The 25,813-nt window shown below is 37.2% G+C and overlaps 1 protein-coding gene across 3 annotated transcripts in view; it reads left to right on the top strand.

The window, feature by feature from the left end:
• SLIT2 (slit guidance ligand 2) overlaps positions 1-25,813 on the top strand; it is a 337,575-nt gene that overhangs the window by 280,269 nt on the left and 31,493 nt on the right. For all 3 annotated transcript variants that reach the window (XM_081054248.1, XM_081054247.1, XM_081054246.1), the window contains 3 exons: positions 8,110-8,234; positions 8,360-8,457; positions 9,772-9,911. In XM_081054248.1, coding sequence (XP_080910374.1) covers positions 8,110-8,234; positions 8,360-8,457; positions 9,772-9,911 — 363 coding nt within the window. The remainder of the gene's footprint in view (positions 1-8,109; positions 8,235-8,359; positions 8,458-9,771; positions 9,912-25,813) is intronic.

The following is a 25,813-nucleotide window of genomic DNA, read 5'->3' as shown; positions in this document are numbered from 1 at the left end:
ACTTGAGAAAAGCGACATACTTATATTCAATTCTTAGAGCATTCTAGTTCACATTAATTGATTAAATGTTCTCATTACTCAAACACATGCATGCATACATACATATATACATACATAAACGTCAGTTTAACTCAAGATTTAGCTAACTGATTTTACCTTTCTTTTTTTAATTAATGATTATAATATCTTCTAGTACTTAGTGCAGTGTGAATAGACATGTGTTTGAGGAAAAATCGGTCTGGATCAGTACCGCCTGGTAGAACTGACTGCAGCGATAGAAATGCTCTGTAGCTGTAATATCCAGTGTGGTAGCCACCGACCCCATGTTGTTGAGGACTTAAAATTTGTCAGATGCAGGCGAGGAAGTGAATTTTAAATTGTATTCAAATTGACATGTAAATAGCCACCTGTGGGTAGTGGCTTCCATATTGGATGGAGCAGTTGCTCCAAGGACTCAGGGGGAGGGTGGCGGTGAAAAGTGCAGTGGTGCAGGTGTGCTAGGCCAGCTATTTAGACAAGTGTGAGGACAGTGCTATGTGTGGGCAGAAGTGCAGGAGCAGAGTCGCGCTGGGAGAAGGGCTGGATCTGTCCCAAGGCCTCCAGGAAGCAGTCGAGCTGAGACTTGTTCACTGACAGATGATGTAAGGCCTGCACTCTCAGCCCAACAGTCGCAGTTTCGTTTAATGTTCACTAAGTTATCAAATCAACAAATTACATACATTTCAAGATATACCCTAACCTGGATAACAAACAGCACGGGTGCAGGCCAGTTGAAAAGCAGTGTAGACATTCATAACTCAGCAAATATAGTATAATTGCATTTAGGATTGACTCAGTTTTTCTCTACCTTAATGTAATTTTAGAGTGATAGAAAGCACGGAAACTCATAATGCCCTGTGTCAGTATTTGTGTTACCATTGGTCAAAATTTGGTGAGGTTTCATTATCTTATTAAGGCTCTGCTAGTTCAAGATGTATAACAACTGAGACTGAATCTCTGCCGCTACTACTACTACCAGTAATAATAATAATAATAAAACAACAGCTAATTTGTATTGAGCAGTTTGCATTATGCTGAGAATTTTATATAGATTCTTATCTCTTGTTTGATACTTATCTCTTTTAATTTTTACATCATTCCTGTAGTAGGCACTAATTATTTCCCCATCGGAGAGAGGAAAATACTGCAATTTAGGGAGATTAAGCAATTAGTTCAAAATCACTCGGTTGCTATATGAAGGAGGCATAATTTGAACCCTGACTCTCTGACTGCAGTTTTACTACTCAAGTTTACTTTATAATTTTCAATAAAATACATTCTCAAAATAAATTATCAATATGAGTAAGATCGCCCCCCTACTATTGAAACATACTTAGAAAATGAAAGTTTTGAACCTCCTTCACACAATTTTTCTAGAAATATTTACTGATAAAAAAAAAGGATTAGTAGATGGCAAAGTATCCTAATCTAGTAATTAAAATAATTCACTCCGAGAAGTCTGAATACTATGTTTCAAAGAGTACATGCTTTGTGAACTTAAAAGCAGTAAAATAATGCTTCTTTAAATATCTCATAATTTGAGATTTTTTAATACTTTAATGTACCTTTTCACATAGTTATGCCTGTTTAATATGTTTTATTCATGAAAATCACGTAAGCATATACTAATATTAAGGATTGCAAATATGTAATTTCAAATTATAGCAGGAAGATGAATATTCTTTATTTAAAGACATGTTTACATAGCTGTATTTAAATATAATTTAAAGGTTCTCTCTACAGGAAAAGGATGTGCTATTATTTTGAGAAATTAATTCTTTCAAAACAATTCTTGTCCTAGATTTTTTTCAAAGTATTCTTTTTTCTTTATGATATAATCTCATAGTTTCAGTGTACAACAGAAATAAATGAACTGGATAAAATAGGTTATTAAAGCATATGCAATCCATTCCCAGATTATCACACTTGAGTGGGAAGCAGATGGTCATGACTTGTCTTTATAACCACATGTCCTGTCCTTATCTTTTCAATATCAGCTGAAATGAGAATGATTATGCAGTCAGTCAGCAATAAAACAGAGGTTTTTGCCTTCTCAGGTTTTCATTGAGAAAGGCACCATGGAATATAGAATATTGTTAATTTCTAATATTCCCTTTATTGTTGTGGGCCAGGAAGATGTAGCTCTACAGAAAACTAAATTTTTCATTTTTAATTTGACAGACACTTCTTAAACACTTAAATGTGCTAAGGCATGAACAGTCTAATGGAAATTAATTATAGATTCCTTCTTTCATTCGACAAATACTAAGTGAGCTCCTGTTAAACACCAGGAAGAGTTCCAAAGGTGTTAAGAATACAATTAAACAAGACAGAGAAAAGCCAACCCTGTCCTCATGGAGCTTATGATCTACTGATACATATTTTAAGTAGATAATCTAAAACAATATGGAGATTTGGCATTTTAAATATATGTGTGTGATATATACATATATATATATATATATATATATATATTCAAGCCAAAACGTGGAATTGTAACTGATATCACCAGGCCCATCAGGCCATTAAGAGATTCTTAGTGAGTCAAGTGGAGCTAAGAATGAAACACAAATGAAGAGGAGAGGCCCAAATGGGCAGGAGTTTAGTATCCTTGAACTCAATAAAGAGGGAAGGATATGGTGTTCAAAAAGCACTAATTACTTCCTTTGTATAGGTCAGCTAAGGGGTCAAGCACATAGTTATAACTTCGAAATAAACTTAGATGTTAGGGACTATGATTTCCTCGCTGGTTAAAGAAAATATTCAGGTTTATACATAGATATTTGCCAAAAGCACCATCTTTAAAACACAAACAGGAATTATTTTTCATTATACTTTTAAAACCTTAAAATACTTAAGTTTTAGCCTCTTTGCCTCTTTTCCTCTTTCTTCATTTTATGCCGACACCTCTTACCCACTCTTTAATATTGACATAGGTGGGGTTCTCCTCTTAGCCCTATTAAATTAATTGATTTCAACCTGATGACTTCAGATATCTATCCCTGACTTTTCTTATGAACTTCAGATTCATGTTTTCACTCCCTTAGTGAATTCTTCTTCTTTGATGGCTTGCAGAAGCTTAAAATACATATTTCCACACATACGTTTCCATTACCCATATCCTCTTACAACTGTCTTCTGTAATTAATATAAATAATGTCTCTACTGCAGAACTGTAAGTTCTTTTCTAGAAACTTGAGCATTTCACCTGGTTTTGAGCCCCCAAAACTTAGCCTAGTGCCTGACATCAAGTAGATCCTCGATAAATATTTGATAAATGAATGACTTAATGATGGAATGTTAAAATATGTGATTGATACTCATGCTTAAGAAATGCAATAATATAATAGCAAGTGGAGTGTAGAATCTTTGGTTTTAAATAAAAACCTCCTCTTAGTAAATTGTCCCCATCTCAAATAACCCCTGTATTTTTTCTGAGCTGTCTTTGATGTACCTCTGACTTTAAGGGCAGTGCTAGAAGATTTCTTATTTGACTCATGTTCCCAAGGGATGCGAGAATGAAGGCAGATTCTGGGATATCGTTAGAAATTTGTATCTGGAGCTTTAGTCATAAATCAAAGTGAGCTACAATTCTCAGTGGGTGGTAATCTTGGTGTCAGGTGCATAGCTAGTGATTTGAGTCAAGTAAGCAAGTCTGCCTACAAACTTTAATGGATTTGAGGTCCGGCAGTTCTTCCATTAAAGATTAAAGTAACAGACAAAGACAAATTGTTAACCAAACTGTCTTCTCATTTTCCCTTTGAATTATTAAGCTAAACACACCTCTAATCTAGATAGCTGAGGCTTGAAGGCTCTCTTAAATCAAGACAAAATCTTAAATCTGTCTAGTTAGCCTTGACTGGCCTCATGCATTTCAGTGGCATTAGTAAAAACCTGTATTTCTAGAGCTAGATTTCTTTTCTCCTCTATGGCACACATCTTATGAGGGCTGATATTTCCGCAATAATGTAACATTTCTTAAATCAGTGAACCTTGTGAAGGAGGAAAGATTGAAGATCAGCAAAGTTACATCAGCAAGCAATCTGTAGTTACTTGTTGAGTAGCAATGCGAGAGGAAAAGAGAACCTTTTTCCGTGTTGTACTGTTATTTCTGGTGGTTGTCCTTACCAAATGTACAAATCAAACTTGTACTCCTTAAAAATATAAAACCATTAACTCTGGGTGTTGTTACCCAATGGATGATTATCTCTCCATGCCCACTTCCATTCCCCCATGGTTTGGATAATAATAGCCCCTACAGTTTTCCCAAATTTCAGCAGCTCCTGGCATAGACAGAAGGTACTCCGTGAACTGGTGATGAATGAATAAATGGCGAGCTCTAATTTGCCTTTGTCTGTGTTAAATTTGAATAAACAAGCAGAGGAAGACTGTGTTTCTCTTTTTAAGTAAACCACTTATGCCTCTCCCATCTTAGCCCCTCATCCTCATCCCCAGCTTTGGAAGTCTGGGAAAGAGGCTTAGAATTTGCTGTGGCTTCTATACTTGTTTTCACTATATTCTGTGCTCGATATCCACTGGCATCTCATCCAATGCTTAAAACAACCCATTGAGATGGCTGCCATTATGCTGCTAACTCCACACACTTACGTGACTTGGGTTGATGGGCTTCAGATTTTTCTGTGCAAGATTAAAACACATGCTAAAAGACTGTTCTACTTCCTGTTCCTGGACATCTTCTTTTCACCTGAGACTCATCAAGTGTGCAAAAATAAAAAAGTGTCGGTTTGCTTCTAGAGAGCTGTGCTAACTCTTCTACCATTTCATTATGACTTTTTATTTTAGCATCTCCCTTTTACTCTGATAAAGACACAGATTAAAGGTGTCATTCCCTTTGAAGAAGAACTTTGCCGGGGAGGAGGATCTCAGAGAAAAGTGTCCTGGGTGGCAAGTGAAATCACAAATCGAAGACAAACAGAAGACTGAGCACAGTCTTAGAAGAGGAGCAAAGTATGGATGGGAAGATCAATGAGGACAGAAACACATACAGGGGATAGTTGACCCTTGAACAACATGGGTTTGAACTGTGTGTGTCCACTTGTATTCATTTTTTTTTTCTCGATAAATAGCTGTACTGCTTTTCATCCACAGTTGGGAGTCTGAGGATGCAGAGGGCAGACTGTACACTTTGATTTATGCCGTTTTATATAGGGAGCTGGAGCACCCACGATTTTGGTATCCACTGGGGATCCTGGAACCAATCTGTCTCAGTTACCGAGGGACAACTTAAGTTTTGGGGGAGTTAAAAGTAATCTGCAGGTTTTTGACTGCATGGGGTTAGTGCCTCTGATCCCTGAGTTGTTCAAGGGTCACCTGTAGTTCTGAGTGGTTAGAGTATAGAAATAAGTAGATTTAAGTAAACCAGATAGATGTAAAAAAAATCACATTATGAGAAGGATGTTTAGTTGGGTGGTATTACAATCTAAATACAGTAAGAACAGGACATTCATTTTAAGACATTTCAGAGGATGCTGTCATTTACAATTTGTATAATTACAAGATCTTTTGAATTACCCTTCAAACTCAACTACTGGAAATAAGAACTTTTCAGTGAAGAAATGACTTTCAAAGGACAATTTAAAAGAAGGAGAATCAAACGGAATGATAGTGGTAATATCAACTTTACCAAACTGAAGGAGTTAGAACTCAGTATTTTGCCATATTCCCAATCCTCATGTCACCAAAACAGTTTGTGGGTTTAAGAAAATTGCCGGAAGAGGCCTGTGTGTGAGAAAGCTAGTTATTTTGATTCCTTCAGCTATGGATTCAAAAATGTATCCATGTACCCAGGTTTTTTGTTTGTTTGTTTGTTTGTTGGTGTGTTTTTTTGGTAAAACAATCTCTGACTTTCATTTAAATAATCAAACTTGAAAAATGCCACATTCCATAGAATAAACTTAGAAACTGTCAACTCTGAACTTCTCTATTCAAACCACAGTCTCACAAGGTGGAAAGCACAGAAATAGACCAAAAGATCATTTTTCTCAAGGTCTCGGGAAGTGGCCAGATGAATGTTTGCATTGCTTGCAATTTGCTGACGGGCTGTTTTGCTGGTGTACATTAGCTGCTTTATCCTACACCTACGTTCAAAATCAGATTTTTTTCTTCTTCTAGCCTAGCTAAGGGATCCATTATCAGTTATAATAGACATTTCTTTTTCTATTGCTCATTCTAAGTGTGCTAACGTTAGCCATTTATTGTGCAGTATTACATTAATTTAACTTACGACTTTAACTTACTGCCACTATTTATTTCTCCAGTATGCCAGGTAGCTAAATTTTTGTTCTTCATTGATAAGTTAGGAGGGGCTGAGAAATCCAATTTCTATCAGGATCACTTCAATGTTAATCTCAGTAATTTTCCAGCTGTACTCTGCTGTAGTGACTGCATTAGTTCTTCTGGTGACCAAGGAAACATGTCGGGACATTGGCAAGCCCTCCTTTCGTGACTGAAGTGTCGCTGGAGGCAGCACCACCCCTTCCCATTAGTAGGTATAGTCATCGCAAAACTGTCATCTATTTCGAGTGGTGAAAAAAGAGAGAGGAATCTCTATGTAGATGTATTTCAGGGTTTTGTTGTTGTTGTTAATAGAAAAACTGAGCAATACAGAGCATTATCCTGCTTTGGATTTTACTGCAAAACCTTTATATGTATGTGCTGGTGCTTCCCAGGGCGAGGAAATACTTAGATATGAAGAGTGTGATGGCCTCCATGTTCTTTCATACATGACTTTCTGTCAGTAGATGAAAAACTCACAAACATAAACTATATCATCTGTAGAAAACCTTGATGAAAGGTAGTTCATATGAGCTGAGCTCTGATAGCTACTTGGGTGGAGGTACCTTCAAATGTTAGAGCAGTGATGACAGAGGGAGATCATGCTAGAAAATTGGGTCAGGCAGCTTTGCTAGAGATTCCGTGTGATGAAACATGCAATTGGAATTGTCGCTGCTGTTTCATGAACATAACATACTACACAGAGATTGGTGGTAGCAGAAACATTGTTAATGTTGATGTTATAAAATATTAGTGTTTTATATATAAAGATGTCACTCTGACAGTGTCCTCATCAGACAGCTGCTAAAAGGCAATCTAGTGAGCTCTTACAGTGTGCAAAGAAACATCAGTGCACCATAATTCTATTGAGGACAGTCCATTGTCTACACTGTTGTGGAATAAATATTTGCAACCAGAGGAGAATGGCTGCCACTGAATCCGCACTTAATCTAAACCTTTCCTGGATCACAAGTTTTTAAAAATGTGTATCCCAAAAAGTGGGATTGCAGGTAGCCATCGTTTCAGTGGTACGTCCTTCTCAGAGAAGAAGATACAGAAGTTACATCCATCATACTTATGCCTGTGCTAATATGCTAACAAACTGAACCAAAAGGATATGAGGGAATATAATGGAGATTATATTTGTGATTTATTTGCATATGCATAAAAGTAGCACTGTTTTGTATCTCCTGTATGAAAATCACTCTACTGAACTAATGTTACCAGGGCAGGTACATACTATGTTATATTTAATTGATGAAGTTGTATTTTAACTGATGAATTTCTATTTATTCAGAAAACTCACTCGTCTCCCAGCAGACACACACACGTACACACACACACACAACACACACAAACACACAGAGCCCTCTTGGGGATGGATGGCATGTATTTCAGTGACAGCTGGCTGAGGTTAAGATGCAGGCAGTGGCCATGGAACTCATCCACAGATGCTAGTCAGCCCATGAGGAGACTGATCCCGTGACGGTGGCATCATTCACATCCGATACTAACCACCTGAGAACATAACCTGGAGTTCCACTTTGATGCCAGAGAGTCTCACTGTCCCTCGCAATGAAAAGGCCTGTTGTGTTCTTGAATATAATACGATGATGCAGATTTCTGGTTTTGTCAGGGAAGAGAAGCACATGTGAATAATTTTATAGAATAAGAATTTTTACACAACATTGACTGTTACATAAAGGCATTGCGATGATTTTAACTGCACTAAAAGTAGAAGGCATCATTTTCTCATGTTTTTCAATTAATTTTTAGGTCCCGTGGATGTCAATATTTTAGCCAAATGTAATCCCTGTTTATCCAATCCGTGTAAAAATGATGGCACCTGTAATAATGATCCAGTTGACTTTTATCGCTGCACCTGTCCATACGGTTTCAAGGCAAGTAGAACCTGTGTGGGAGCAATGATCTGCAAGCACAGCTTTCCGTGGTGGGCCTGAATTGTTTTGTTGTGCCGACAACTATTTTATTTACACTCAACTCTACTTGGCCATTCCTTCTCCAGGGGCAGGACTGTGATGTCCCAATTCACGCATGCATCAGTAACCCATGTAAACATGGTGGCACCTGCCACTTAAAAGAAGGAGAAAAAGATGGATTCTGGTAGGTCATCACTACTCTGTGATCTTCTCTGTCTAAAGTTTAGAGGAGGAATAAGTGAGAAAAACCATGAATTTTCCTTTTCAAATCAAGGAACATTATTTTTAAAAGAATGCCAGAAACCTGTTCATAAGGACAATATGTACTGCACTATAAAACAAATGGAAATGTTACAGTATTCTTAGCTCAGGACGCTACAAACTCAAGCCATTTAAAAACACACACATACACACATTATGATTAATCAAGGCAGTTAGGTCAAGACAAAACAGTGGCTCCTTTTGCTAATTAGTCACAGACTAGTCTCCTCCTGCAAATTATATATATTCATCTGCTGTTTGTGTATCACTTTAAAGACCGTGTATAATGAATGATAAGATATAGTTCCCACTGAAACAGAAAATTAATGATTCATTTCCAAGCCACAATATGAGTAGACAAACATGCTGTGAACATCTTTAATCTGGAGTTATTTAATCATAAGTCCAATTACTTCAGATGTACTTCATGAATTATGAATAGAGTTCTTGTAATGACACTAATAATTTCACATAAGAATGCTAAAGTACTACTGAAGCTTGTTAGCAATATCACTTTTGATAATAAACGTGCTTCATTTCTGCATTCTGTTATGAAATCGTCTCTTTTTCATCAGGACTTTTCAAAGATTATTCTGATGCCTATAGGATTAAATGTACAATGGTTTGTGCCAGTGAGAAAATTTGCATTTGTTGAAACTTAGAGAGAACATTCGCATTTTATAATTGCAAGGAAGATAAAACTTTATTTTCAGATTTCTTTTTTTGTTCTGAGACATAAAGAACATTGCACATAGGGTAGTAGGTGTTGTTGCTTTTTTTTTTTTAAAGTTAGAACCGATTCCCCCTTATTTATGAGCAAAGAGGTGTGAATTATTTTATTAAAGTATAACTTGAGATAAAGATACCAAGGGCTGTAGAGTGAACTTTGCTTGTGTTTTAAACCTACAAATATATTGGATTTCTTGACTTACAGGGCCATCTCCCATCTTGCATTCAGCACAAATTTCTTTATCATTTTAAATTGTTTCTGATTTGGGCAATAGTACCTTAAATTGATGCTTACAACATGTCATTTAAAACCATTTTAAAAATCAGTTTCTTATAGTTAGAAGTTCTGTAATTGATGAGTGTATTTAGTTTTTTGTTGTTTTCTTTTCCTCGATGTTTAGACCGTGTGTGTGTGTGTGTGTGTGTGTGTGTGTGTGTGTGTGTGTGTGTGTTTTACATGCATGGAATTGTTCTTTTTTCCCCCTTTTTTGTTCCTCTTGGTGTTCAGGTGTATTTGTGCCGATGGATTTGAAGGAGAAAATTGTGAAGTCAATATTGATGACTGTGAAGATAATGACTGTGAAAATAATTCTACATGTGTCGATGGGATTAATAACTACACATGCCTCTGTCCACCTGAGTACACAGGTAGGAAGAATAGGAAGTGCCATGCCATTAATGTATGTATCTGAAAGCATCATGGGAGCTCTACTGCATATGCTTTGTAAACCATTGTCTTATCCGATAACTGGTAGTTGTTTTGGAAATTAGATGTAATGTCAGTAACAGACAGAGTTGAAGATGATTTCAGCCAACCAACTCAAAGACCCACCAAGCTCAGTTTTAATACAAGCATATATCATAAAGTCATAGTGTCCAGCAAAAACGAAGTCATCACACTGAAGCTATCAGTCCCACAGTTGAATGGCATTTCCATACAAAGCATTTCTCCCTTGCAAACCACCCCACCAATATACACGTGTATGCAAAAAGAGGGCCATTTCTTTACATAGTGAATACAGATTTTGAGATTATTTGTGTCCACACTTGTTCCTTCATTAATGAGAGGTTTTCCTCTAGTAACTCATGTTGTCCAAAATACAGCACACATAGGAAGATACTGAGCACTTTAGATAATCTTATGAGACCATCACCTTTTTTCTGACATTTTTGTCTCATCAGATGATTAATCTGATAAGACTGTCCAAACTGCTTAATTTCTTCTGGATAAACCAATTTGCTGGAAAGTCAACATCAAGCTTATGACTTGTCTGCTATGTCAGAATATGTGTTTTCGATTTATTTTTGTGGCTATGAATAAGAAATTTCGCAGTTACAATCTTGTTTTCTTAATAAATGACATAGTTTTAATGTTGATAGAGAAAAAGAGAATGTTATACATTTTATTTGTCAGAAAAAAATGGGACAGTAGAATCTATCAAATTATTCCAAGTTACTGTTTTCATTTTCTGAGTATTTTTCATTAATTGCATTTATTTACATATAATTAAATCCATAGTTAAGAGTATCAGAGGGTGAAACAACTATGTAGATGAGTGAGGTTAACATGTTTAAACATGAAAGATGAAATCACATCTATGTGATTAACTGTCCCAGGGATTTGCTGGAAAAATCATAGAAATGTAAACTTTTATGGAATACCCAAATTAATCAATGCATTTGATTAATTACCTTTCTTGATGTGAAATGCTAGACAGAATAATTGGGTTCTGTTTTGACACCCCAGATCTTTTTAAGTGCCTCGGTAGCTGCCTTTTCCATGGTATACCCGTAAAGTACCCGATGCCATGTAAAGTAATATACTCAGTTTCCAATAGAAATCTAAACATGTTGTATCCACCAACTGCTCTATTACATATATACAGCCCTTAGGCTCCTAGGTGGGCAGAATCTGAGTGTTCTGTGATAGTTTGCATTAATAAAGGATAGGAAGTATATCCAGCATGCACAGATTCAGAAGCCCTTGGAGCTACGCTGAGAATTGAGTTTTATTGGCTGGGCTGCTTTGGACTTGTATAAGAAGCCCAATGTTTGTATTGAAGTCAGTTACCTAGATTTACCTAAATAGAATAGTTCTCTTTTCCCATCATTTGTTCTAATCATTATAGAATAGGCTCAATTCACTCTTTAAACCAATCTACTCTGACCAGGACACATTGGACCCAAGGATTTCAAGCACACTTTGGCTAGCCATTGAGGTCTTGAGAACAGAAACCAGGAATTTATCTCTGTCCCCTGACTGTTGACAACTGAGACTCAAGCCCTGCCACGTACAGGCTCATAGGGGCCTTTTTTATGATCATTTACAGACGGTGGCAGAGTCTTCTGCATTGGTTTGGAGGGATCCTCCTGCTTTGGCTTTAGATTTGCTATACTTTATTCCTTACCCATTTCTTTTGAGTCTTTGTCTTATTTTCTCACCCTTCATTTTCCTAGCTCCCTTCCTACACTGGATCCTCTTGAACACATACTTTCTCCACCACGATGACTCAGTTCAGTGCAACTCCCTCTGAGATGTATTATGAAGCCTCATCTCCCTGAGTCAGATATCTATCTTTGAAACATTAAAAAAAGAAAAAGAAAACAAAAATAAGAAAGAAGCATGCGCACACACACACACACACACACACACACAAAACCACAAAGCTCAATAAACTTTTTAGCCAAAATGTGACATCTGTAAAAGCTATCATGTGAGAACCTGCCAAGACGATCTGTCGAGAGCCATTTGGCTCTCAACAAGAACTGTGACTCTTTTAGTCTTTTTAAGCATAGCCATGGCAGATACCGGTTTGCCTTCATTTTGGCAAAGTATAAACAAAAATATTGAACTCAATAGAAATGTCATAGCATACAAAACATGAAGATATGACCACTATAACTTAGGGCAGAGTCTTGTGGGCGACGCAGAGGTTGACGATTTGGCATTAGCGCAAATGTCTAAATGAGGCACGTTTGAAATTCATCTATTAACTGTAGTAGTTTTGTCCACATGTGAAGTGAGCTCATTTACAAAATATCAGACAACCATCTGCAGAATTTTAAATCAGTGGCACATAGTGGTCTTTCATAATCGGAAAGTATAAATTGGGCTCTAGAGTTTTATATCCTGCTTCATCCAAGTCTGCAGTTAGGGAGGAATTTTCTTAGAATGTGGCTGTATTGTTTTAGATTTAAGTTTGGAATCTGATTAATGAGCGTGAGATCTGGGAACAGAAACCCTGCTATGCTCAGGGAATATAATAATGTTGTCATTGTTTAAAAATCATTCAAGTCACAAGTTGCTTTCTGTTTGAAGATTTTTTTACTCTATACCCCAAAGGCATACAATGAGAAAGTGAACTCTTTAGTTGGAGCAAATAAAACTTCATGGAAAAAGCTTGTAAATTATTATGGGGAAAGGTTTTACATTTGGCATTCATGGCAAGAGTCAGAATGGACATACAGTTGTTAATGGAGACAGTTCAGGAATCTGAAAACAAACTTCTCTGACAGAGAAGTCGTGATGTGATGGGCAGGCTATAAAACATGGCTAGAAATATTTGAAATAAAATGAACCACCATTGGGAAATTTATTAAATTTATTTAAGCCCTTGTGACCAACACCACAGTAAATGGTTATTGATTTGTTAGAGGACAATACTCTCTGCTCTTTTCTGCTGCAAGGATTGACAACATAAATTGTAAGGGTCAATATTGTTTTTCTATGATCTGACCTTTGCTACCCTCCCCACCCTAGTTATCATACTGTTCTTTTCCACTTAATTCAATCCATTATCTGTCCTTCTAGTTGTATAATATATGGCTGTTGATTGTCAATATTCTTCAGGCAAAGTTAATTTTTGAAAAGTTAAATTCACTATCACTCTAAATTCAAATTACTACGCTAAGGATTGAGCAAGTAGGACTCTGGAATTGCTAAGCAAATAATTTAAAATTTTACTCTAAGGTTTAATTTTAGCTTGAGAGATTTTTTTTTTTTATCATTATTATATCCTTTCTGAAAACAAGACTTTTCTTGAAGGTAAATTTTCAAGAAGTTCCTCAAATCACATAATTTCAAAACCTTATAAAAATGAAAATTATAAACATGGCACCCCTGCCATGTTGAAAACTTGACGCCTTTTCTTAAGCTCTGGTATGAACTTGGGTATTGAACTGAAAAATGTGTTTTGCATGTTTCCTAATTGTCAGGATCCTGAATCTGCTCTGTCAGGATTGTTTCTTAATTAACCCTATTCTCACGGGCCTGCCTACCAAGATGGTATAAAGTTGATCACAATGTAAACCCTGGTATTGTTTAATGGAATTACATAAACTCAGAAAGTGAAAGCGTCCATACCAGTTGGGCATGTAAAGGCTTAGAATATACTTTGTGGAAAAAAATTGCAGACCATTTTAATTTTTCCATGTTGCACCATTATCTCTTTGTTTTCCAAATGTCCAATGCCCACACACAAGCTATTAAGTGCACATCTTGCAAAGTAAGGCTGCTGGTTAAGTCACCAGGTTTAGACGCAGCTCTCTGGCTCCCTCATTTCCTCCATGTTTGTGCATTTGGCCGGCTGTAGGTAAGAAATCTAAGCCTTGCTTCCCTTTGCTCTCTCACCCTTGGCTTCTCTGTTGTTAAATGCTGCACATTCGCTTCCTGTACCCTGCTGTTGTATTGCAATGTAAAAAGTCTTTTGTCTCTTCTGTCTTTGTCGCTGCCAGCTGCTAATCTGAATGAGGTGGAAAAAGGTCAGTTGCCTTTTAAGTCTATTATGATTTTCATTTTTGTTTCCCTCTCTTTTAAAGCTATATAGGCTTCATTATGTGTACGTGGGGAAAAGACTGTTGACACAATCTGAAATCTGGAATCGATAGGTTGAGTCGGTGGTTCAGACCCTTGACAGATGGATAGCTGTGCCAGACACTATAAAAAGGGCATCTGAAATGCACTTTACCAATTTCTAGAAGGCTATGAGAGAAACCCTCTGAGTGGGAAGAAGGGGTGGCTAAAAAAAGAAAGAGTAATGCTTTCTACTTTCTGCTTGTCTGTATGCTTTTACTTTTTTAAAGATACCGTGACAATTTTTTCAATACTGGGGATTTTCCAATGACTTTAATATCTTTAGTAATTTGAAACATGAGAAATATTGAAAGGTGTATATGTTTATTAAAACAGTTTTTACAATAACTATATAAAGGCTTAGCGGTTGATTTATAAAATGACATTGTCAAATTCATATTATCACACGTCATGAGTACCAGGCAGTATTTTTAAAGCATAAGAAGAGCCGTATCTAATCATTAGTGTCAATATGGCCTATGGGGCTCCCCAAATATATCAGGGCCCAGGAAAGGGAGCCCTAGAAGTGATGAGGGCGGAGGCATGTCTGTGGACTCATCATGGTAATCTGTGCAATGGTATCTTAAAGATTCATAATTATTACTAATAACATTGGATTTTTACTCAACCCGCTCGCTGACCAAAAGTCTTCAAGTGTCTCAAGTACAGGGAGCCAGTATGTGCTTGTCTTAACAGTTCCGTTTGCATGTGCAGCTCTGACTGTATGCTTTGAGCGCTGACGTGGAATGCATTATATACTGGCCTTCTGGGTCTCCTCTTGCTAAAGGACTTACTTCTTTCTGTCGCATTGTTCAGGCGATTTACTGTGTTTCGTCACTTACTATGTGCAGAGTTAAGTTGGGGAACATGAAAAAATGTTTTCATGTCTTAGAATGTAAAGATATAGCCTGTGCAGTTCTCTGTGGATTGAGGCATCCAATGACTGTTGGCCAAATGTCATCTCTTCTTTTTATGAGAACTAAAGCGATTAGTGGTCTGGGCAGGGCGGCCTAAGGCCTGCGTCTATCTCAGAAACACAATAGCAATTACTCTGTCACAGGAATATGCCCTGAAATAGCTCTGTGGACTCTCAGGAGCACACTTGGCAGTGTGATCCTGTTTTAAGCCACCATGTGGTATCATGTGTTGACTACATTTCATCCTTATGTTTATAAAAGAGGTCTTTTATTTCCAGGAATCCACTACTAACTGAATTTGCCTTTCAAAGCAGTCAAATCAGTCTCTATTTTTTCAGTACAAAACGTAACTACAAATTAAATGATATCTCTTTATAGCACTGAGGGTAATTTTCTTAAATAAAAAGAAGCTTCCTAATTAGCTGCCATATTGTTAATTTGAAAGAACCTTGTAGATAAGAAAAATAAGCATTTGAGCAATCGCTAATATAAAACAGTGAGAAAGCACCTACCCAAGGATATGTGGCTTGTAAATAGGGGTCCAGATGGCAACCAGTGTCTGTCTACCTGACCCCAAGGCAAGCACTCTAATTTGGGAGCCTACGACTGGAACCAACATCCCTTCTTATCTGCTGCCATCTTCCAGCCTTGGACTCTTTTCACATCCCACAGTGGCTCCAATTAATTATTTATGCACATTAAGCTTGTCTTCTGCTTTCTCTTCAGCTTCTCATACACAATGCACATTGGAAAAGAGTAAAGCTGCAGCTACCAAATTCAGGTGCAGACAAGCAATCTATATTGCGTACATGTGAAAACAAGAAAGTGCCCAATCAATACCTGTACAATTAATTAATTCCCCTGATGAGTAGGCTGCCTTTCCACCACTTAGGGTGGGTGGGATACTGATGACTTTGTGTCGCTAATGGGAAAAGCTTGGGTTTCTCATCCTGGAGCTAATATTTTTCAACTCTAGGAACTCTCTCCGTTTTTTGTTTGTTTGTTTGTTTGTTTATTTTGTTTTTTCTTCTGTGAAACAAAGATAGTGACATCTGTCCCACCTCACATCAGTTTTCCAGAATAGCATGGAAGAATGTGTAGGAAAACACTTCAAAATAGTTTATGTCTATACTCCAGAAATATCAGGGGCTGCCCTGCATGAAAGGTGTTAAGTTTTGCATCATTAATTCCAGCCATTATCACTACAGTGACTTGCTTTAGACGATTCGATGCCATTCCTGATGACATAAGGATTCTTACAGGAATTTTGATAGAGAATATCCCACTTAAAGGAAATTACATGTGTGAAGGAAATTTCTTTTCCTGTGTATTTCAGGACTCCTTTTTAAAAATTATTATTTTGTTATTTTTTAAACTTACTTCAAAGGCTTTATTTATGGATAGGTCTTTGATTCTCCTTATCCCCTTACTCTGCTCTGAAATGTAAGGAAATATTAAACTCTGAAGTACTCTTAGTTTTGGCGGTTTTTTTTAGGTTTTGTGTATATTTTTGGATTTTCATGATATCGTAATCCCAGTGACTCCTGTTATTAATTCTGCCTCGATGCGTATGAGGGCTTTGTATCAAGTCAGTATAGTTGCAGCCTGCAGTCTGTTTTAACCAAAGAGAATGCTTTGGCAGCTAAATGATACTGTGTGGTTTACTCTCATCTTCCAACATTTCAAAGCCTTCTCATGCTTCTCAAAATGCCTTTGAATCTCAGAAAACGTTTTAAAGATTCCTTTTGCTCTTCAGTTAATAGGCAGGGCCCATTGACAGTTTGGCTTCAGCAAGACTTATTCATTCTAATTTGGATTTATTTATTTTCAAAACGAGTTTAGATATTTTTGCAGTTTCAGTAGCTGTTGGCTCCATTATTTAGCTCCGATGAAGAAATACTAAAAACACCTCCTTTTTTGTTTATTGATTGTGGAGGTAAGATTTTCCATTTTAAAAGTTCAAAAGATATTTACTGACAAAATACCTTCTGCAGGACACTGTGGTAAGCATTGAAAGTGATACAAAAATGCATAAAACATTTCCCTTGTCTACCTTGTCTTTGGCTTTGGTTTTCCCTGCAAGTTCAGACTAGGTCAGTTAGCTCACCAGTACAAAGCCATCGTTCCTCACATCCCAAGAAAGTTCACATCATAATATAGTTACTTTGCAAGTTTGTAAAGAGAAACACTCCTATCTGTGTATGGAGACTAATTAAACTCGCTGGCAAACAGGCATTGTGGAACCATCCATTTTATATCATCGAGGGCAAAAGTGAGAACATAAAACGATTGTTTTGTTGTTGGAAACATCTTCATAGCCGCATCTATAGCATGTTTTCTGGAGACTTCCCATTTTGAATTGTGGTTAACTTTATGTCATAAGGTTACTCTGTGGCCACATCCCCCATGTGCACGTGTCCTGTTTTGCATACTTTTGGCACCAAGAGGACATTTATCAGTGGCTAACATATCTTCAGGAATTCACAGTCCCTCAGAATCAGGTCCCTGTATTTCTCTACTAATAACAAGATTTCATTAAGTTTAGAGACGTGGGTGTGATCTAGATTGCTTATTGATCGTATTGGGAAGGGCAGTTAATCATTTCTAATGGATAGGACGAATTTCAGGATACTGAACAGAATGAAGAAAGCCTCCGAATTTTAAAAGGAATCATCTTCAGAAAGATTTGGCTCTTTTTTAAAAATAAGAAATAGATACACATGGTTCATATGTAACTCTTTTCTTTCTGATGGAATAAAAAAAAGCCAATGTGGATAAAGATACTGAATATTCAGATTGGAAACTAGGCCTCTGCCCACCTGAATCTGCTCTGGAGTTTGGGATTAAAACCTTGAGCAGAGTATGTAACAAATAGTTCTAGCCTGGCTCAGCAAAAGGGGAGAAAGCAGAAATACTTTTTTTTTTTTTTTTTCCCCAGTCCAATTCAATGGATCTGTCCTGGGATGATTCCCACAATCCCATCAGCTGTGTCCACCCTCTACTGTTTATCCATCTCCTTCCTACCTTGCCCTGCCTATGAGAGGAGAGAGAATGTTTTCCCTTAAATGAATAAATACAAATGGGAAACCTACACTATTTTTCCTAAGAATGGGATGGGATATTTAAAATTTGGTAATGAGAAGCATTAAGGCCCATTTATCTTAACCTTTCTCAAACACGCCACTTCCGTGCTTACTCTCACACTTCCTTGATTCCCAGGTTCATCCTCTCCAGTTGGGATTGTCATTATTTGGCAGATGAGATGGTAGGAATATCTGAGTCAACAGGCTACCCACCTAGTACAGCCTGCACGGGGGTACCTCAGGCTGGGATGGCAGGACATAAGTTGCTACCAGCTTTCCTCGCATTCTCTCTGCTTCTCTACATCATGCTTTATGCCTTCCTGGTATCCTTCATTATCATTTAAGAAGTATTTTTCTTGGAGAAGCAATCAAACAAATGTTGTCTTTCACATTTGTCAGCAGCCATCAAATATGTCTAGTTTGTGCCAGATAATTTGCTAGTTAATGCCATGAGAATGAAGAGGTCCAAACACATAAATAGAGGCATTTATCCCCTGCCTTCAAGTAGTAAACTGTTAAGAAATTAAATCTCATTTATTTGATCCAATAGGTGGCTTTTTGTTCTTCTTGCTTGCTGTGCCAATTCAAGAAGAGTAAAACTAGTACCATGTATTCAGGATTTCCTTGGACCAAGTATGAGCTCAAAATGCAAATATTTGAAGAGTGATGCATTTGACCCTCCAAAAATCTGTGTCCTGGGGATTCTGTCAGGAATTCAACCAGACTTCCTCCCCTATTACAAGTATATTTTAAAATGTCATAACAGATTAAGTTTAACACTAGAATTCTGGTCCAGTTATTCAGATTGCTGTCATAAGTTCCCTTTCTGTTATTATCAAAATCAATGATCCTTTTTTATTAAAAAATAATAAAAAAAAACTAGTTTGGTACAATTTATAAATAGGAACAAGAACATCCTCTGCGGTGACGTCCGCAGAACCTTCCCACCCCCTCCATACACCCAATAGCCCAGAATTGGCCCGGAGAAAGAAGAAATTAATCTGGCTACATTAGCAGAAACTAGCAACAGTTATGTGTTCCAGCAACTCCATGTACCCGTATCTAAAATTCATTTTGTTGTAGATAAACATGCCTGAGCTGACTTTAAAGGGCTAACTTTTGGAAAGACTGAAATGAGATACTTATTGATGAAATCAATAAGAAAATCTACCCTTTCCTATTTCTCCATTAGTGTAAAACAAATGAATACTTTAAACAGAGGGATTTGAATTAGAAAATTCCAGAAATCCTAACCCATGAACAAAATGGCCAACCTTTTTTCTGCTAAGCAGGCTTTGAGGACTGAATAAGCCTAAGCGAGACATGCTGTTGCCCAAATTTCTTGGTAGATAGGAAGCAATTAATCATCCATCTAATAGCTCTTCAAAAATTGCCTCTCTCTGATTAGCACAGTTTACAAAGAGAACAAATCCCTTTGGGGTAATAATGAATTTGGGATGTGCAGTATAGTTTTCAATAATAAAGAAAAGTAATAACAAGTCATTCAGCCAGTCTCCAGGCCAGAATGCTGCCCATAGTTATCTAAATGAAGCTTAGGGGGTACTTCAAAATTAGCCATGGATCTTCTCTAAATTTTCCAGATTGTAACCTCCAGGGTAAGGATGTTTTCCATATTTACCCTTTAATCATTTGCTGGGTTGAGCTCCAAATATTTCCTCCCAACATTGTATTATGGAAATGATTAAACTGAAGCACCTGTTTATTTCAGTGAAATATACTCTCATTTCAGAGTACATATAAATGGATGCTATAATAAGTAGCTAATTTCCTTTTACACTGTTACTAGTTTTTGGATAAAGTTCATGTCAACTCCCATGGGCTATATAATATTTTCATTATTCATCAATTTGCCAAAGTTAAGAAATAAGAATTTTAACAATGCCATCAGTTAAATCAGAATTTTTAAAGAAAAATCTTGTTCATGACATTTACATATTTCAGTAGAGGGAAATGTAAATCACATTTGTGACAAGATTCAATATCCTTTACTTCTGAGTTTGATGTCTTTGACATAATTTACATTAAAAAAACACTTTCAAGATTATTATTTTTATAACTAAGGATAATATAGACATAAATGGTTTGATAATAAGTCCAGATGTTATTCAAAGTTCAAGCCAATCTCCAACTTTATAGTGAAGTTGATGGAACAAGGCATTAGACTCACTTTTCTCCCCCTAAGACATAGCAGTTTGTGTTTCTCTTGCCTTTGTTACCTTAATACCCTAATGGAAGGGGAATCTTCCATACTGTTTGGTTAGCCCATCCTGCAAACCTAACTGTTAATACCAGCTCCCCTTAGAGAACTGAGGGTTGATTGATCGAAGCCAACCAAGACTCACAGTGCTTTGCAGAGAGGCTTCTGGCACCAGTAGTAAACGTAAAACTAAACTACTCTGCTGTGCTCTGTTCACTCCTTGACTCTTTGGAAGCTCTGAGGCCATGGTCATGGGCTACTCCCTTTTCTTGTGCATCGTTTATTACAGACTCTCTTAGAGAAGCTCAGAGACTAGAAAAGAAATTTCAGGCACAGGAGTGGACAGCCACATGGAATTAAGAAAGGAAAGAGGCATAAAAAGAAAGAAGGAAGGGAGAAAGGAAAGGGAAGGGAAGGGAAGGGAAGGGAAGGGAAGGGAAGGGAAGGGAAGGGAAGGGAAGGGAAGAAATAGTGGCATAAGTTAAAAGTTTTATTCTCTGACCTAAACCCCCAATAATTTAGAATTTACCACCTGTATTGGTTTGCTAGTGCTACTATAACAAATTGCCACAGTGTGGCTGAAACAGCAGAAATGTAATTGTCTCACAGCTCTGGAGGTTAGAATTCTGAAATTAAGGTGTCAGCAGAGTCGGTTCCTTTGAGGACTGTGAGGGAAGCATCTGTTTCAGGTTCTCTACTTCGCCTATAGATGGCCCCCTTAGTCCTCTCTTCATATCGTCTTCCCTTTGTGCCAGATTTCCCCTTTTTACAAGAACATCAGCCATATTGGATTAGGGCCCACCCAACCTAATGGTTTCATTTTAACTTGATTATCTCTGTAAAGAGGTATCTTTAAATAAGTTTACATTCTGAGGTACTGGAGGACTCCCACATATCTTTTTTTCAGGAGGACACAATTGAACCCATAGCACCACGTTACTATATTTAAAACTCTTCATCTTTGCACCAAAAAACTTGGCCTTCTTTCAGTGTTCTCTACAGTGCTAAAAGGTACTTCCAAATATAAATGCCAGAAACCTAGAAGCCCCAGACAGCTCCTTCTCTCAACAGCCCACCATCCAACACATCACAAATTTCTATTTTGCTTCCTAAACATCTCTCAATGCCATGTATATCTTCTCTACTGCCACCTGAGTGAGTGCAAGCTCAGTCACCTCTCATGTCCATTTGTATCTGCCTCTACTGGAGCCAGAATGTTCTTTTCAAAGACGATGGTCATCTGGCCATCCTCCTCCTTAACACCCTTTACTGGTACCCATTGCTCATACAGTAAAGACGTTCTATCACATGGCCCCTGCCCGCTTCCATGACCTCCTCTGGCACCATGATTTCCTGGGCTCACTCCCAGTCTCTCAGACCTCATACTCTCCATGCCACCTCGTGCAAGGAACCCCCGCTACTGCTCTTTATTCCCCCTCACCGTCACGTCCCAGTCTCACTTCTTCAGAAAAACCTCCCTCACAGGCAGTCCCTCTCCTAGAGCATCATGGCAGTTTTCTGCTCGGCATTCATCACACAAGCAATTTATAGTTACTTGTGAAATTATTGGATCAATGTCTTTCTCCTCCTCTCATGTATAAGCTCCATGAGAAAAGGAATATCCTTTTTTGTTGTTTTGATTCACCATTACGATACTCCAACCATTAACACAGGTCCTCATACATTGTTGGCACTAAAACTATATGGTGATGTTAAAAATCTGATTTGCTGTCAGAATCATTAGAAAAAATCATGTGCAGATCATTCCTTGGGTATCACGGAAGAGGTCTGTAGAACTGTGCTAGAACTATTTCAGTTAAGCGTGGTAATAAGAAATGTAAACAGAAAGGTAACTTAAGGTACCAGAAGTACAAATGAAAATAAAAGGAAAGGCCCCTTGTGTTTACAAAGGAAGGAACATTAAAATTAGGTGGGTTCACAGATCTAAAATGAAGCAGGAAGCAAGGCCAATCCTATTTCCCATAAGAACTATCAAGGGCATTGAGATGTTTGCCTCATTGCAATAATATTCACAATTTTGATACCTCAGGGGGGCTGGGAAAATGCTGGCACTTTGTTTTGACCACTGAATGCAATAATGTTGTTTTGTACAGCTGTGCACGAGGCTCTCCCTGTGCTAACTTGCCATCTGCATTATCTGTCTCTTTACAAGCACTTTTAAAAGACGTTTTAGACACACACAGTTGACCTTGCACAACTTCAATTCCACAACCTCATTCTACCGATGAGGAATTGGGGCCCAAAATAATAAAATAGTTCACTTTGTGCAACCAGTCTACTATTTTATATTGAGTAAGTTGCAGAAGTCCACTCCAAGCAATAACTCAGCAACCCAAATGTCATCTCACCCAATGCATCGTTTCTCCTTAGGATTTCTCACTTTATGCTCATTCACTCTTCACTCCAAACAGAGCTTTAACTCTAATGATTCAGCTTTTACTGCTCCACTTACAAGATGGCCATAAAAGTTGTCACCCAAACCAGGGCATCTCTATGAGTGCATGGGGACCCTATTTATAATTACGTTGGGACAACAGGTGTCAACCAGTGCTGTCCTGAGCAAGCCAGGATGTATGGTCACATTACCTCTACATCTTCAGGCAAACCATGTTACAGATGTTCAGTAAGTTACGAATTATATCTCTCAAGAGTGTGCTTTGCAGAGTCAGACCCTTTTAGGGAAGCAGGCATCACTCTTGCCTTGCCCCCTCACAGCTCATACTAGGGTAACTGTAGAACTTGGCCATTTCCACTCCTTCGATCCGCCATGCTTACCTGACAGACACAATCAGGAAAAAGTGAGCCAACAAGTAGATTTCACTTTCTTACTAAAAAGACATCTCCGCGTTGGACATGTGGTGCTTTTTCTTCACAAGTTATAGTGCATCATTCACTAACCTCTGTTAATTCTGAAGAGGTAACAACAATAGGCTCCCTAGTCTGCCATTCTTTGTTTCTTCTAGAAAACACAGACTCCTGACACGTATACATACACACACACATACACCTTTTTAGTTTTTCTTCAGTAAAAAAGCTCAAAACTAGAAGCATAAGGACAATTAATTTACTCATCTGATCAAAAGTGAAATCACAAATGCCAGGTAACCATTGTGTGCCAAGCTATTGCTTTGTCATTGGGGACTTTAAGGGTCCAGGGCAGAAAGCAAATAAATAAGATTTCTCGGGATTTATTGGACTGGATTAGAGTGAAAGTATGGAATCAAGGTTTATCTAAATCCCTATCTTTTGAGGAGTTCATGGGCACTGAAATTTAACCTGTATTCAAACTCATTAGCCTTTACCACTCCAGTAGGCTGACTTATCTTTCCTGATGTTAAAAATATAAAAAACTGTATGTTCATTGCAGCGTTATTTACAATAGCCAAAATGTGGAGGCAACCTGGGTGTCCATCAAAGGATGACTGGATAAAGAAGAGGTGGTATATATATATTCCACTGTATATATATATATATATATATATATATATATATATATATATATATATATATATATATATATATATATACAGTGGAATATTACTCAACCGTAAAAAATAATGAAGTCTTGCCATCTGCAACCACGTGGATGGACCTAGAGGGTATTATGCTGAGTGGAGTGAGTCAGACAGAGTAAGAAAAATGCCATATGATTTCAATTATAAGTGGAATCTAAAGATAGATAAACAAACAAAACAGAAACAAACTCAAAGATACAGAAAACATTTGCCAGATGGAAGGGGGTTTGGGGGATGGATGAAAAAAGGGAAGGAATTAAGAAGCACAAATTGGTAGTTACAAAATAGTCACAGGTATATAAAGTATAGCATAAGGACTATAGTCATAATATTGTAATAACTATCATGTCAGATGAGTACTAGATTAATCAAGGTGATCACCTCACAAGTTATATAAATGTCTAATCACTATGTTGTACACCTGAAACTAATATAATATCGTATGACAACTGTAATTGAAAAAAACAACACACCTTATTTAAAAATATATAAAGACCCGCTCATAGGATAATAGATTACAAAATTAACTATGTGTAGTATAAAAAGAACATTCCCACCTTTTCTTTCTGTCACTGCACACTTCATAATCTCAGGAAGGGAGGCAGCCATGATGATATTTCAGGCAGTCCTTGGACCATTAAATAAGCAGTTCAGATGCCTTATCTTCTATTTTTTCCCCTGATTTTCCCACTAACTCAAGACATGCTCTGACTACACATATACCAAAAAAGAAAAAAGAAAGTAAAAGAAAAGAAAAATTGTATAATAATGTCCTCTCAATACTATGAGATTTGGGAGAAATTTTTCAATAGTGACTAAAAGCATATAAGTGCACTACTGTTAGTATATCTTGTTTCCATTCTTTCTGGAAAAACCAATGAAACTTTCAAATATATACGGTGGAATATTACTCAACCGTAAAAAATAATGAAGTCTTGCCATCTGCAACCACGTGGATGGACCTAGAGGGTATTATGCTGAGTGGAGTGAGTCAGACAGAGTAAGAAAAATGCCATATGATTTCAATTATAAGTGGAATCTAAAGATAGATAAACAAACAAAACAGAAACAAACTCAAAGATACAGAAAACATTTGCCAGATGGAAGGGGGTTTGGGGGATGTTTTCATTTACTGGTTGAGAAGTAGATATCAAGTTCTGGATTATCTTTAAGGCTTGCTATGTTTACCATCTTTTTTTTTTTAATTAAAATTTATTGGGTGACAATTGTTAGTAAAGTTACATAGATTTCAGAAATACAATTTTGTAATACATCATCTGTATATCACATTGTGTGTTCACCAGAGTCAGTTCTCTTTCCATCACCATATATTGGATCTTCTTTATCCTTATCTACCACCCTCCTCCCTTCTTACCCTCTGATAACCATTAAACTATTGTCTGTGTCTGTGAGTTTTTGTTTTTTCATTTGTTAGCCTTGTTCTTTAATTTTCAGCTTTATATACCATATATCAGTGAAATCATATGGTTCTTGACTTTTTCTGTCTGACTTATTTCACTTCGTATAATAATCTCAAGATCCATCCACATTATCACAAATGGTACTATTTCATCTTTTCTTACTGCCATATAGTATCCCATTGAGTATATATACCACAACTTCTTTATCCAATCATCTATCAATGGACACTTTGGTTGTTTCCATGTCTTGGCCACCGTAAATAAAGCTGCAATGAACATTGGAGCACAAGTGTCTTTATGGATAAAAATTTTCAGATTTGTTGGGTAGATACCAAGGAGAGGGATTGCTGGGTCATATGGTAATTCTATTCTTAATGGTTTGAGGAATCTCCACACTGCCTTCCATAACAGCTGCACCAGTCTGCATTCCCACCAACAGTGTATGAGGGTTCCTTTTTCTCCACAGCCTCTCCAACACTTGTTATTATTTGTCATGTTGATGAAAGCCATTCTGACGGGGGTG

Source organism: Rhinolophus hipposideros, assembly GCF_964194185.1.
Source record: "Rhinolophus hipposideros genome assembly, chromosome: 1".
Taxonomy (NCBI): Eukaryota; Metazoa; Chordata; class Mammalia; order Chiroptera; family Rhinolophidae; genus Rhinolophus; species Rhinolophus hipposideros.
Note: the sequence above shows the minus strand (reverse complement) of the source record. Positions and strands in the feature narration are given on the sequence as shown.